The sequence below is a fragment of the Cebus imitator genome, unplaced genomic scaffold (assembly GCF_001604975.1).
Source record: "Cebus imitator isolate Cc_AM_T3 unplaced genomic scaffold, Cebus_imitator-1.0 Scaffold463, whole genome shotgun sequence".
NCBI classification, from domain to species: domain Eukaryota; kingdom Metazoa; phylum Chordata; class Mammalia; order Primates; family Cebidae; genus Cebus; species Cebus imitator.
In genome coordinates, this window is record NW_016107778.1 from 894,143 (window position 1) to 908,117 (window position 13,975).

Here is a 13,975-nt window from a genome sequence, read left to right on the forward strand (position 1 = left end):
ACAAATATGTAATGAGCATGTATCATACATGAGGGAGTCAGCAGGATTATAAAGCTGGTTCCAGGAGCATTTGAGGAACAGATATCTCTATGGCCAAGAAAGGAGAGGAAAGCCAAAACAAATTTGCAAAGTTAGATACAAAACTGGTTTATATCCTACAGGGCAATAAAATCTTAACCTTTATAGTTACTTTTTCTTCCAAACAGAAGCAATTTGCATCTCAACTGGGCAAAAGTCATTTGTAGCTTATCAGTTTAATATCACAGTATCTGGGTCCTAATCAGTTAGTAAATAGTCAAACAAAGAGACATTCTTCTGGAGCAGGGATCATCAAACTACAGCCTACAAGTCAAATCTTATCTGTTCCCTGTTTTTGTTAAAGTTTTCTTGGCCCACATGCATGTCTGTGTTTGCAAGCTATTGTCTATCACTTCTTTCATGTAAAACAGAGTGGAGTAATTGCAGCAAAGACCATATGATGTAAAAAGTCTAAAGTATTTGCTGTCTAGGCCTTTACAGAAAATGTTTGTTGAACCCTATTCTAGAAAATTAAGTAGTCCTTAACTGGGCATTTTAGACAATGCTTCAGTATAATGATGAATAGATGTGTAGTTCTCATTTTGCCTTACTTTCTAGTTTTGTATACTTTTTCTCAACACCCTTCCCTGAACTTGGTTACATCCTTTGTTACCATCTTCTATGGCATCCAGGAGTACTTGAGTCTTACTCATTGATTATTGCTCCCTTCTGATGGGAAATCACTTTGCTTTCTGGGCTCTTGGGGAATCAGAAGTCTAAGCTGTGGCCTGGAAGAATCTGACAACTAACTTCCTTTTTCCTGTGTCCCCCACTAGGCCTGCTTGTCTTGTCACCAGCAAATTCACCGGAATGCACCTATATGCCCTCTATGCAAAGCCAAGAGTCGGTCCCGGAACCCCAAAAAGCCAAAACGGAAGCAGGATGAATAAAGAAAGGGAGAGCACATGAAGCTTTGCTAATTATAACCCCTCACCTTGACCAGAGTGATTGATGTCCTGATGTGAAACAACCCTTGCCAAACCCTATGAAGTCTCCTAATTAATGTGATGGAAGCACAACCCCTCTCTCATTTTGCTCCTATTTCTTTCTGCTCTTGGGATTTCTGGTTTAGGAAGAGATGTGGTTCAGGTGCTAATGACAGTGTGTCTGATGATCCCGTCTCTCCCACTCACATTTCAACCCCCGCCCTTGTTTGGAGCTATGGAAGGGCAAAAGGCTCAGATATGATTCTGTGTCTCTTGTGCCTGAGGTTTGGAGCCTAAGGAGCTGTAGGGTCTGAGGGGCAGGGGAGGACCATATCTTCTTTCAGGTAAAGGACCCAGTGTTTCCTCCCCTTGTACTTTTGCCTTAGGTTCTGAAGGGACAATAGTCTTCATGTTGGATTCTCCAACAGGCTGGGTGCATGTATCCCCCTACTCTCACCCTCATCTCATCTTTAAGGCCCAGAGGTAGCTTGAACAAGCCCTCCTTTTCATAATCATTTGGGAGGCCTGGCTGTTATTCTTTAACTTGCTTCACTTCAGTCTCCCAGATATACTAAAATTTTTAGGTACCAGGCTGTGTGTCTGGGAATCTTAAGATCAATGGGCCTTTCCCCAATATCGAGTCTTTGCAAATTCTAGTAGATTTCCACAGCAAAATCAGGGAGCCAGACCAACTCTGCATGTCCTGCCAAACCTACTCTCTAAGTCATTAGTGCTGAGGGCTTGGCTATAGGGGCTGTCTCAGGCTGAGAAGGCCCCCAGGCTGACATCTGTGTTGGCTTTTGTTCAAAACCATTATTCTGGCACATGCTCAATAGTATATTGCAGGGGAGGGCAGCAGTAGATTTAGATTCAAGTAAATGCCGATCACTCCACACATGAAGGTAGGTGGGATTTTCCTTCCATTCTTCCCTTGCTCTCTTGGATCTGACCTCTTCTGTAGCCTCCAGTCAGGACAACTGCTGGCCACTCCTATCCTGTGGATTGTACAGGTGATCTTTCCACCCAAAAGAAAAGACATCAGCCTCCCCAATGTTTTTCAGCTCTCCTTTCCACCAAAGCCAGGTTCCCTGGTAATGTCACTCAAAGATAACGGATGGGGATGAGGTCTGACTGACAAAAAATTTTAGCCCCAGTTCTCAGTCCCTGGCTGGGGAGGGGGGATATTTTTCCTTCCTTCTTTAAGTAGTTTTACATTGCCACAGTATGTATGTGCTCATAATATAAAATGTTCCTCTGCTCTTTGAAAGCGAGAGTGTTATATCTGTACAAATCCTTTTAACATGCGTGCATTGGTGTAAATTCTGACTACTGTGTATTGGATAATACAAAAGATGTAATGTCATTTACCTTCTGGGTAGCTCTTCTTTGCTCTTATTCATTCTACTTTACAAATGAGAAAGCCAGGCACCAAGGGCAATAATTTACCTAATTATCACAATAATTTCCATTTATTTAGCACCTACTACATGCCAGGTCCCTATGCAAGTTGCTTTATATAAATGATTATATTTGATTTCCAAAACACCTTACAAGCTAAGTATTCTTATCACCATTTTCCAAAACAAACAACAAAAAAAAGATACTGAACCTCCAAAAAGTTAAGTAACTTTTTCAGGGTTAAACAGCTAGTGAGAGAAAATTTCAGGATTTGAAGCCAGCTTTGTCCAACTCCAGAGCTCATTTTTTTCTACTTCTTTTCCATAATCATTTTGAAGAAAACCTTTCTCCCTTTTGGAATGGCCTGATGATGAGAGTGGTTGAAATAACTTTGGACCTGAAATCAAGAACTAGGAGGTCCAATGACTGATGCAGGGATATAAAGGCCTTGTTTCCTATAGGGATACAATAGGGAACAACTTTGAAGGGATATCCCAGCTGCTGAGTTTGCCATTAAGACTGCATCACAGATCAGCACCTCCCTCTGTCTAATCCTGTTTCTTTACCTCTCCTTCCCTTAGACAAGTGTTGATCCCAAGGACTCCCTAAGTAATAGCCTGTACACTAATTTATCTCTATGCTTGTCAGGGAATTCAACAGCTAAATAAAACCTCCCTGTGCCTCAGTGTTCTTATCTGGAAAATGGGAAAAATATTAGCACCTATTTCATGGGATTATGAGCAATGTGAGGCACATAGTAAGCACTCATAAATATTAACATCCTTTTATCCACTGTACCTCTGTGTTTAGGTAGATTGGAACACCAGTCAAAAATTATACTACTCCTCTTCCCTGACATTACTGCACCACCCCAGGTTTTGTATAGCTACAGGTCTGCTTTCGAAGTGGCTCAGGCTCACTCTGGGCAAAGGGAGGACACTCAACTGTGCAACTTGGAGTACACCTTAACCTGTATAGGCATTAAAGTACAGGAGGCATCGCCATAGCTCTGCATCCTTGGCACAATGGAGGTCAGATCTGTCAATTATGTTGTAGTGAAGATAACAGATTTTGAACTCCGAGCACTACCAGCCAGGCAAGCCAGATCCTAGGGATACTTTTGAAGTGGAAGAGTATAATCATGTGTTGAGCACCTACACCTGCCAGCCACTTGGCAGGGCTCTACTATCTCATTTAGTCTTCCCGGTTTATTTATCTATTGCTGTGAAACAAACCACACAAAACTTAATGGCTTAAAACAACCATCATTTATTTGCTCATGACTGCAGTTTGAGCAGAACTTGCTGGGGATGGCTAATTTCTGTTCTATGTAGTCTTGCCTCAGACAGCTGGCTAAGGCTGTAAATTCCAAGGTGGCTGCATTCTCATCTGGCACCTCACCTGGGGTGGCTGGAACAAGAATGGGCTGAATGTTCCAATCCCCACCCCAACCTTTGTAGTCTTTCATCCTCCAGGGCCTCTCTCCATTTGGCATTATTCTTCAATACCTGGCAACTGGCATCCAAGAGGGCAAAAACCAAAGCAGACTGACTTACCCTTCTCTTCCTTCTTCTCTGTCTCTCCTAACTCCCTTGTATTATTATTTTTTTCACTATATGTTTGTTCCTTCTCTTCTTTATTCTCCCTTAAGCAAGTCTTGGGTTCACCTGCTGCACTGCACTTAGGCAAAAGAAACACAAAGACTTTTGAGGAAGGCAGACTTGAGTCTGACCTGGCTTTGCCCCTTCATACCTGTTTGTTGGGCAATTGCTTTACCCTTTTTGAGCCTCATTTTTATCATCTGTAAAAATGGACCCATATAACACATATAAACAGCAAGATCTTTTGTGGCATAAAACCAGAAGTCATTTAGCAATGCTGCCTCTGCACTTTGTTGGTCAAAGTGAGTCACAGGGCCAGCTCATATTTAAGGAGTGAGGAAAATATACTCCATCTCTTGATGAGAGGAGCTGCATGGATGTCAGAGATGGGAGGAATTATTGCCAGCCATATTTACACACCATCTACCACATTTTCTGACAACAGTGTTCTAAGAAAGGTGTTATTAAATTGGTGCAAAAGTTGTTGTGGTTTTTGCCATTACTTTCCATGGCAGACACAACAATTACTTTGATACCAACCTAATATGTGTCCCTTTTTACAGATGATAAAACTGTGGCTCAAAAAGGGTGAAGTGGTTGCTTAAGAAACAAGTAGGAAGGGGCAAAGCCAAGTCAGACTCAAGTTTGACTACCTCGAAAGTCTGTGAATTTTTTGCCTACATGCAGTACTGCAAGTGAACCCAAGACCTGGTTAAGGGAGAATAAAGAAAGAAAGAGAAGGAACAAAAATATAGTGAAAAAGAAGACAAGGGGGTTAGAAGAAACAGAAGAAAGAAGAGGAGGGTGAGTAAGAAAATTAACAGAAGGCAAGGTATCCTTTATATTTGCTTTACATTTAAAGTACTTTCTTCAACATTTCCATTTCATGCTCACATTAATAACCTTGTTCTGTTGGTAGAGAATGTATTATTAACATTCACATTTTACAGATGAAGCCCAGATAAAGGAACCGACTTGCCCAACAAAGATTATGTAGCACGTTATGAGCAAAGCCATAACTAGAACCTAGGCCTTCCAACCTGAGAATCACCTAGGCTGTAGCATTCTCTATATGCTTCACACAGCAGGGATTAATTGTACGCATGTTTTATGCCAGAGGTTGCTGACTTTACGCTAAAAGTAGGAGCTCACTCCACAGGGAGAGGTCAGGTGATTTTAACAGTCTTGCTCTTCAAGTCCAGTTGCCTGGTATCATTATGCCCTCAGCCTTCCCAAAGCAACTAACAGCATCTTTACAATGATCAGCATCTCCCAAGCTGAACATGGGGAAGGCTATTAACTCAAGGTCATGTACTGTTAGGTTAGTTACTTAACCTATCCGGGCCTCAAAGAGTCCTTTTCCTGTAGCATTGTCTTGAAGATTCAGTGAGCTAATACATGTTAAGTGCCTAGAAGAGTACCTGAAAAGCATTCAATTAGTGGTAGTTATGAGGAAGATGTTAGTAATGATGATTAGCTTCCTGAGAAGCCAAAGATGATGATGATCATGATGACTTACTCAGAATTCCAAATGTGCAAAAGTCAGGGGGTTCAATAAGTAAGGGGTTGTCCTTGTATAGGGCCTCCCATATAGGGCAAGCAGACAGCTAGGAGTTATGGTGCCTTTCCTGAAGACTGAGAAGACTCTGAGGCTCAGCTGCCACCAGCCATTTAGCCTGTTTAATGGTGATAAAGGACACAGGCCCTTCCTGAATGCTAAGTAAAATTCCCTTTTTGCACTACATTCTGTTCTGCTTGTGGCTGGGAAGACCATCCTTAAACAAGTACTCCCCATCAGTGGTCTAGGCCCTCATGCACTTCAGTGGTTTCCATATTGCACAGTGCAGGGAAATGACACTGACTCAGGAGCCAATTGTTTCTGTGTTCAGATCCTAGATCTTCTATTTAGTAGCAGTGCATTCTTGAGCAAGTTATTAAACTTCCCTTATCTCCAGTTTTTCTCATCTGTAAAATTTAGATAATACCTGCTGTGTGGAGTTGCAGTGAAATTTTTAAGAGTGATGAAGACAGTAATCTTTCATTGGATACCTATAATGTGGTGGATTTTGTGTTAAGTGCTTTCACATACTTTATTACATATTGGGAGGCAGCTTAGTATAATGGCTAAGAGCATGGATACTAAAGCCAGATAGTCTGGATTCAAATCTCAGCAATGCCATTTGCTAACTATGTGAGCTTTGGAGAACTCACTAAATTTCTGAAATCTCAGTACCCCAATCTGTACAATGGGGATAATAGTGTCAGGCCTCCATATGCAAGCCTGAACCCAGAAAGTCTGAAGTCCTGCCTGCTTTAGCTGATCACACCTCACCCACTTACCTGCATTCACCATTATCCCTGATCGCCCAGCGGAGCTTCTCCCAGACATTAAGCTTCTCAGTCTGCCCTGTCATCTTAACTGTTCTTATGATAATGTGACTATTCCTCACCCCACCCTGCCATCTTAACTGTTCTTGCTCTGTGAATATCCCTCCCCCCACCCTGCCATCTTAACTACACTTACTCCTTATGCCACCCATCACTGAAACTGAACTTATTGTAATGTAGACTCCTTGCCCCTACCCCCACCACTGTAACTGATCTTACTCCGTAACACCCATGCCCCCCCTCAAAAGATTTGGCCCAACCTATAAAACCAACTCCTATCCCACCGCCCTTCACTAATGCCCTTTTTGGCCTTAGCCCACCTGCACCCAGGTGAAGAAACAGCCATGTTTTTCCACAAAGCCTGTTTAGGGGGGGTCTCTTTATTCAACGCGTGTGTTTTTAACATTGGTGCCAAAATCCAGAAAGGGAGAACTCCTATGGGAGACCAAACCCCTGTCCCTGTTCTTGTGCTCCCTCCATGAAGAGATCCACCTACCAACCTGGGGTCATCAGACCAGCTGACAGACACACACCACTGGCTATTTTGGTAAGCCGTCTCTCTATCTTGCTTTCCCATCCTTTGGTCTTTTCCTTTCCACTTCCTCTCCCTTTCTGTTTCATCGTTTTTCCACCTCAAAGGCAAGGAAAATCAGGTAAACCAGGTTCTTCCGTGTGGTTCAGGACCGGAAAAATTTCCTATGTAGGTCACGGATCCAGTGACCCAGTTTTTCCCAGGAGTTTGACTATCGTGGAGATGTTCACCCTAATCACTCGACCAGGCTCATGGCCAATATTGGTGGCAGGTCAATGTAGAGGACACTCTCTTTGCCCACTCACCAACAAGGAGGTAGAATATTCAGGCCTCTTCAACTGCCTCCTAACCTAAAACCCAAATGTCTCATCTTCTGTAACACTGCATGGCCACAAAACAAGTTAGATAACACCTTCAATTGGCCAAAATATGGCACCTTTGATCCCTCTATTTTACAAAATTTAGACAACTTTTGTCACAACATGGGCAAATGGTCTGAAATTCCCTACATCCAGGCATTTTTTTTTACACACAAATCCCTCCCTAATCTCTATTCCTCTTCCCTTCCATCCTACCCTCCTTCCTCTGCTGGTAACCCAGAATCCTCCTTGTCCATCAACTCTTCTGACCTTTCTCCTCCCTGCCTGTCCAAACCGGGCCCTAATCTAGGACCTAACTCCACCCCCAGAGCCGTCCTCCTCTTCCTCTGCCCACAACCCACCTCCTTATGCCCCTCCTGTCACCTCCCCACCTCATATGCAGCCCAGCTTACAGTTTAGTCCCTCGGATACCTCCTCTGCCCCTGCCTAACAATTCTCCCTCCACAAGGTGTCTAGAGCCAAAGGCATAGTTAGGGTGCATGTTCCTTTCCCTTTATCTAACCTTTCCCAAATTGGCCACCCGTTAGGCTCCTTTTCATCAGATCCTCCAAAATTTAACCCAGTCCTATAATCTCACCTGGAGTGACTTAAATGTCATCCTTACATATACTTTCACCCCTGAAGAATGCTTAATATGCATTTTATTACCCAATCAGCCCCTAACATTATAAAAAGTTACAGAAATTAGAATCTGGCCCTCAAACCCCACAACAAGAATTAAGCAACCTCACCTACAAGGTGTTCAATAATAGGGAAAAATCTGCTGAGCAGCAGCGCATCTCAGAACTACAGATGCTTGTCTCTTCTGTAAAACAAACCCCAGCCACACCATCAGCTCACAAAGACTTCAAAGTGCCCAGACTGCAGCTCGTCCAGCCACGCCTCCCTGATCTTGCTTCAAGTGTCGTAAGCCTGGCCACTGGGCCAAGGAATGCCTGCAGCCTGGAATTCCTCCTAAGCCCTGCCCCATATGTGCAGGGACTCCCACAGAAAGTCGACTGTCCAACTCATGTTGCTGCTCCCAGAGCTCCTGGAGCTCCAATCCTCAGCTTGGCAGCTAAAGACTAATGCTGCCCGAGCATCTCGGAAGCCCCCGGACCATCACAGATGTCTAACTTTGGGTAACTCTTATGGTGGAGGGTAAGTCCATCCCCTTCTTAATCAACACAAAGGCCACTCACCCCAGGCTGCCTTCTTTTCAAGGACCTGTATCCTTGGCCTCCATAACTGTTGTGGGTATTAATGGCAATGCCTCTAGGCCTCTCAAAACTCCCCAAGTTAATTAGGCCAGCACTCTTTTCTACATTCTTTCCTAATTATCCCCACTTGTCCTGTTCCCCTCTTAGGCCAAGATCCTAGCAAAATTGTCTGCCTCCTTAACTGTTCCTGGGTGACAGACATACCTCATTGCCACCCTCCTCCCCAAACCCATACCTCCCTCAATAGCTCCCTTTATGTCCCCTTACCTTAACCTCAGGGTGTGGGACATTGCCTTCCCATCCATTGCTGCAAGTCACTCACCCCTCATCATCCCCTTAAAACCTAACCACCTTACCCTGCCCAGTGCCAGTGCCCCATCCCACAACTGGCTTTAAAAGGCATAAAGCCTGTTATCACCCATCTATTGCAACTCATGGCCTTTTAATTCACCTTCCTGCTTCTTCATCTATACTCAAAGGGGTGTCGTGTATCCCCTTCCAAAGACCAGATTTCTTCCCCTATCCTAGCTGTCCAAAAAACCAGACAAATTCTACAGACTAGTCCAAGAACTCTGTCTCATCAATTAGATTGTACTTCCCATTCACTTGGTTGTACCAAACCCCTATACCCTCCTATCTTCCATACCCCCTTCCACAACTCACTATTCTGTTCTTAACCTTAAAAATGATTTTTTCTAAAGCCCAAATTTCTTTGTCATTTGTTATAATCTTTCACCAGCATACATGCACTCTCCCTGCCAACCCTATCCAGTTAATTTCCCAAACCCCAACCCCATCCACTAAGCAACAGGTTCTCTCCTTCCTAGGCTTTGTAGGATACTTTTGCCTCTGAATATCAGGGGTTTTTTTACCCTGTAACCAAACCACTTTATAAACCTACAAAAGGAAACTTAGCTGATCCCATAAGCCAAAAATTCTGCCCCCCCCCATTCTTCATTTCAGTTGCTAAAGAAGACCTTAGAGGCAGCCCCTACGCTAGTGCTCTCCAGCTCCTCTCAACCCTTCTCTATCTACACAGCAGAAATAAAAGGCTGTGCCATTGGAATTCTTACACAGTAGCCAGGCCCACAGCCTGTAGCCTTTTTATCCAAACAACTTAACTTCACAGTCCTGGGCTGGCCCTTATAACTCCGTGTGGCAGCAGCTGCTACTCTAATACTCTTAAAATCCCTCAAAATCACAGGCTATGCCCCACTTACCCTCTATAGGTCTCACAACCTCCAAAGTTTCCTCTTTACACCTCACACACTTACTTTCAGCCCCTTGCCTTCTCCAGCTTTATGTAGTTGCCTCTACTACTTAAACCACACCTCAAAAAGTCTGTTTCTATTATTTTCTGTCTAACTGTAATTGAATTCACTGTACTCATTTACTTTTACATGCCCTGCTTTTGTTTAAGTTGCCTGTTTACACTTTTCCTCCAGACAATTACACCTAATATTTCAATCTTAATCTGGCTCCCATTCTCTGCTCATAGCCAATCTTGTTAATAAAAGTAAGTGATTGCTTATAAATACCACACGCTTCCTCATACACCATGAAAACAAAAGCTCTCCCTCCACACAGTTACCCTCCCAAGCCCTGCTACAACCTTTAACAACCACAACCCTTGCTTGTTCCCTTGGCATTTGGGTCCAAAGCTCCAGTCCCTCAGAACAGTTTCTCATCTTTTCAGTTTATGCTTCCAGTTCTGTCTAAGTCAGGGACCTTTTTTCCCTCTGTGGTTCTTCTTTTTACATCTGCCTTCCTAACAACTAGACAGGCACTTGTACCTTAGTTTTCCTTACTCCCAAAATTCAGTTTGCCAACGGGGATGAAAGCCTCCCCGATCCCCTTGTTGTCCTGACACAACACAAGCGGGTCATTCCATTAATCCCCTTATTTGTAGGGTTAGGAATTACTACTGCACAGAGCACAGGCCTTACCACTTCAATTGGCACCTTCCTGTAGCTTCTCTAATGATTTCTCTGCTAGCATTGGAGAATTAACTCAATCATTATCCCTCCTTCAAGCTCAAGTAAATTCCCTAGCTGCAGTTGTCCTCCAAAACTGCAGTGGTCTTAATGTACTGGCTGCTAAAAAAAAGTCTTTGCCTATTCTTAAATGAAGAATGCTTTTATGTAAATGCAGAGTGGTCTCGTATATAACGCCATCAGTAAATTAAAATACAGGGCCCAAACGCTCACTAATAAGGCAAATGGTTATTCTGGACCTGGCTGGACTGGCTGGACACTCTCTAACTGGGACTCATGGCTTCTTCCAATCTTTAGTCCTCTGATGCTATATTTCTCCTCTTATTTGGACCCTGTGTTTTTCCAATTGATTTCTCAATTCCTACAAAATCATATACAAGCAACAACGAATCAGTCAATACAACAAATGCTCCTTCTAACAACCGCACAGTATCACCCCTTTCCCCGAAATTTCTCAGCAGTCTAAATTCTTTCCCACTTTTAGGTTTCTGCACTGTCCCCAATCTCACTCAAAGAAGCCTTGAGAAAGTTCGTCCCCTACCCCTTGAAGCTTGTTATCACCCCCTCTTCTCTAATTCTTTCTATATATAAAAAGACAGGAATGTCAGTCCTCCATGTGCCTGGACCCAGAAAGTCTGAAGTCCTGCCTGCCTTGGCTGATCACCCCCCACTCCCCACCTGTGTTTGCCATTATCCCTGGTCTCCCAGTGGATCTGCCTCCGACATTAAGTTTCTCAACCCACCCTGTCATCTTAACTGTTCTTATGATAATGTGAATACTCCTCACCCCACCCTGCCATCTGAACTGCTCTTGTACTGTGAATATCCCTCCACCCACCCTACCATCTTAACTACTCTTATGCCTTACCCACCTGCCATTGTAACTGAACTTATGGTAACGTATACTTCTTGCCCCTACCCCCACCACTGTAACTGATCTTACTCCATAACATCCCTGCCCCCTCCCCAAAAGATTTACCCCAACCTATAAAACCAACTCTTATCCCACCACCCTTCACTGATGTCCTTTTTGGTCTCAGCCCACCTGCACCCAGGTGAAGAAACAGCCATGTTGCTCACACAAAGCCTGTTTGGGGAGTCTCTTCATTCAACGCATGTATTTTAATAAATAGTAGAATCTGCCTTATTGGATTGTTATGGAGAATAACTAAGTTAGCCTTTATAAAGTGAACATAAAAAGCATGATTTGAGTGTTTGATAAATGACTAAACAAATCAAATATTCCTACCAACACTCAGTGTTATCAATTTAGAGACAAGAAAATTGAGGTTGGAAGAAGTCAAGTGTATTTACATTTGGGTCTGTCTGATCCTACTGTATCCCTAAAGTGCCTGGAAGAGTACCTGATACCAAGTAAGTCCTCAATAACATTTCATTCCCTTCCTCTAGACTTGGAGTTTGAAGGGTTGGATCTTGTCTTGGCTCAGAGCCAATGAGGAGAGGAGGGAAACTGATAGAGAGAAAAAGTCACACTACAATAAGAAGCCACTGGGGGTTACTCCTCCCTACTTGAGTTCAAGCTAGTCTTTGTGCTCTTGACAGGCACATATTTAGTGATTCCCCTGCTTGTCTGCCTTCATTCTCCACTAAAAGCTGAGCTCCCAGGGGACCGATCCTGTATCCCTGACTGTCTAGCCAACTCTCTTCTACCAGCAGGTACTGAGCTGCTGAAACTGAGAACACAGTCTTTCAGAAGCATATTACAAACAAGCTCCTTTATTCCTAAAAAATAGTTTCTCATCTGTCTCTCTGTTTGGGTCTCTAATTGAAGCTGGAGACAGAAAAGTGAGAATTGGCACAGGTCATCCAACCACTGCTTTTCCTAGGACACCAGCAGGCAGATTTCACCTAAATTAAGCTACAAGTGTGCAGGACAGTACACAGGGGGCAGTAGAAAGGGCGACATTAATTGTTCAATACCAGACTTCCTTCCTTCCAGCTGCCTAGATACTAAGCAATGACGAGAAAGAGTTGTCTTTTCAGGAGACCATGACTAAGCTTAATTCAATTTAATTACTGTTTTCCAGGTTGCAGTAAATGGCATCCCAATGCATTGCTAATTCTGACACATGTATACACATGCATCATACCACACAGGCAACTCTCTTCACCCTCTGGCTTTTTGCCCCCTCAAGTCCCTCATTCCTCAGCCCCAGTATCAGGCTTCGTCATCTATGCATTGGAGAATTCATATGATAAAAAAGTTTCTATCCCTGCAGCTTGTCTCCCCACAACTTTCCTTAGTACTTTGTCACCCTGTCATTTCCTAGAGGTCTACTGCATGTCAAGTGCATATCACTCTACCCTGCTAAGTTTTGCAGAGTCAAAGACATATGAGAAGCAGTTTCCTGTATCTGTACATACTCTTGTGTCTCATTTCTGGACCAGCCAAAGCCAATCCCTCCATCTTTGTGTGGACCCACCTTTTTCTGCTTACTCAAGCCCTAGTAATTCCATCATTTATTCATCCTGTTTCCCTAATCCATACCTTTGCCCTGGATTATGAACAACCTCTACCCTGGATTATGAACAACCTCTACCCTGGATTATGAACAAGCTCAATTAGTGCTCATCTTTTAGGAAAAAAGAAAGAAAGAAAGAAAAATGACTCCCCTCTTAAGACTTTAGGTTTCTCACATCCCACCCTCTCTTCTGTATTTTATTCAAACTTTTACATAGACTTCTAGATAGTCTGTGATGACTGTCTCCACCTTTTTTTTATACTTTAAGTTCTGGGATACATGTGCAGAACGTGCAGGTTTGTTACATAGGTATACATGTGCCATGGTGTTTTGCTGCATCCATCACCCCATCACCTACATTAGGTATTTCTCCTAATGCTATCTCTCCCCTAGCCCTGCATCTCTGTACAGGTCCTGGTGTGTGATGTTTCCCTCCCTGTGCCCATGTGTTCTCATTGTTCAACTCCCACTTATGAGTGAGAACATGTGGTGTTTGGTTTTCTGTTCTTGTGTTAGTTTTCTGAGAAAGATGGTTTCCAGCATCATCCACGTCCCTGCAAAGGACATGAACTCATCCTTTTTTGTGGCAGCATAGTATTCCATGGTGTATATGTGCCACATTTTCTTTATCCAGTCTATCATTAATGGGCATTTGTGTTGGTTCCAAGTCTTTGCTATTGTGTCTCCACTTCTTTATACACATATCCATCATTATAGTTAACTGTTTTTAATCCATGAAGAACCTCTCAGAAATCTCAAGTGACTTTCACATTGTGAAAGTCAATGGACATGAGTTGATCCTACTTGATCTTTCTTTGTCTGCTGTATAGTTAACTCTTCTTGCACTGATGACACTCTCAGTCTTCTTGTAATGCACTGTACAGGTTCTTTCTCCTACCATGGCAGCTCTTTTGTATTATTATTTGTGGATTCTTGTACCTCTACCTGCTTTCTGGAAGCTGATCTACTTTGAGGTGCCAACCTCAGCTCTCTTTT

At 43.2% G+C, this 13,975-nt stretch overlaps 1 protein-coding gene and 1 pseudogene across 3 annotated transcripts in view; both read left to right on the forward strand.

Annotated features, from left to right (window-relative positions):
* Positions 1–2,371, forward strand: part of ZC4H2 (zinc finger C4H2-type containing) — a 115,194-nt gene extending 112,823 nt beyond the window's left edge. For 2 of the 3 annotated variants that reach the window (XM_037732673.1, XM_017512149.2), the window contains exon 5: positions 855–2,371. In XM_037732673.1, coding sequence (XP_037588601.1) covers positions 855–968 — 114 coding nt within the window. In that variant the 3' untranslated portion in view covers positions 969–2,371. The remainder of the gene's footprint in view (positions 1–854) is intronic. The other variant, XM_017512150.2, reaches the window with a different exon arrangement.
* Positions 2,372–8,312: 5,941 nt separating this feature from the next.
* LOC108291680 overlaps positions 8,313–13,975 on the forward strand; it is a 30,430-nt pseudogene continuing 24,767 nt past the window's right edge.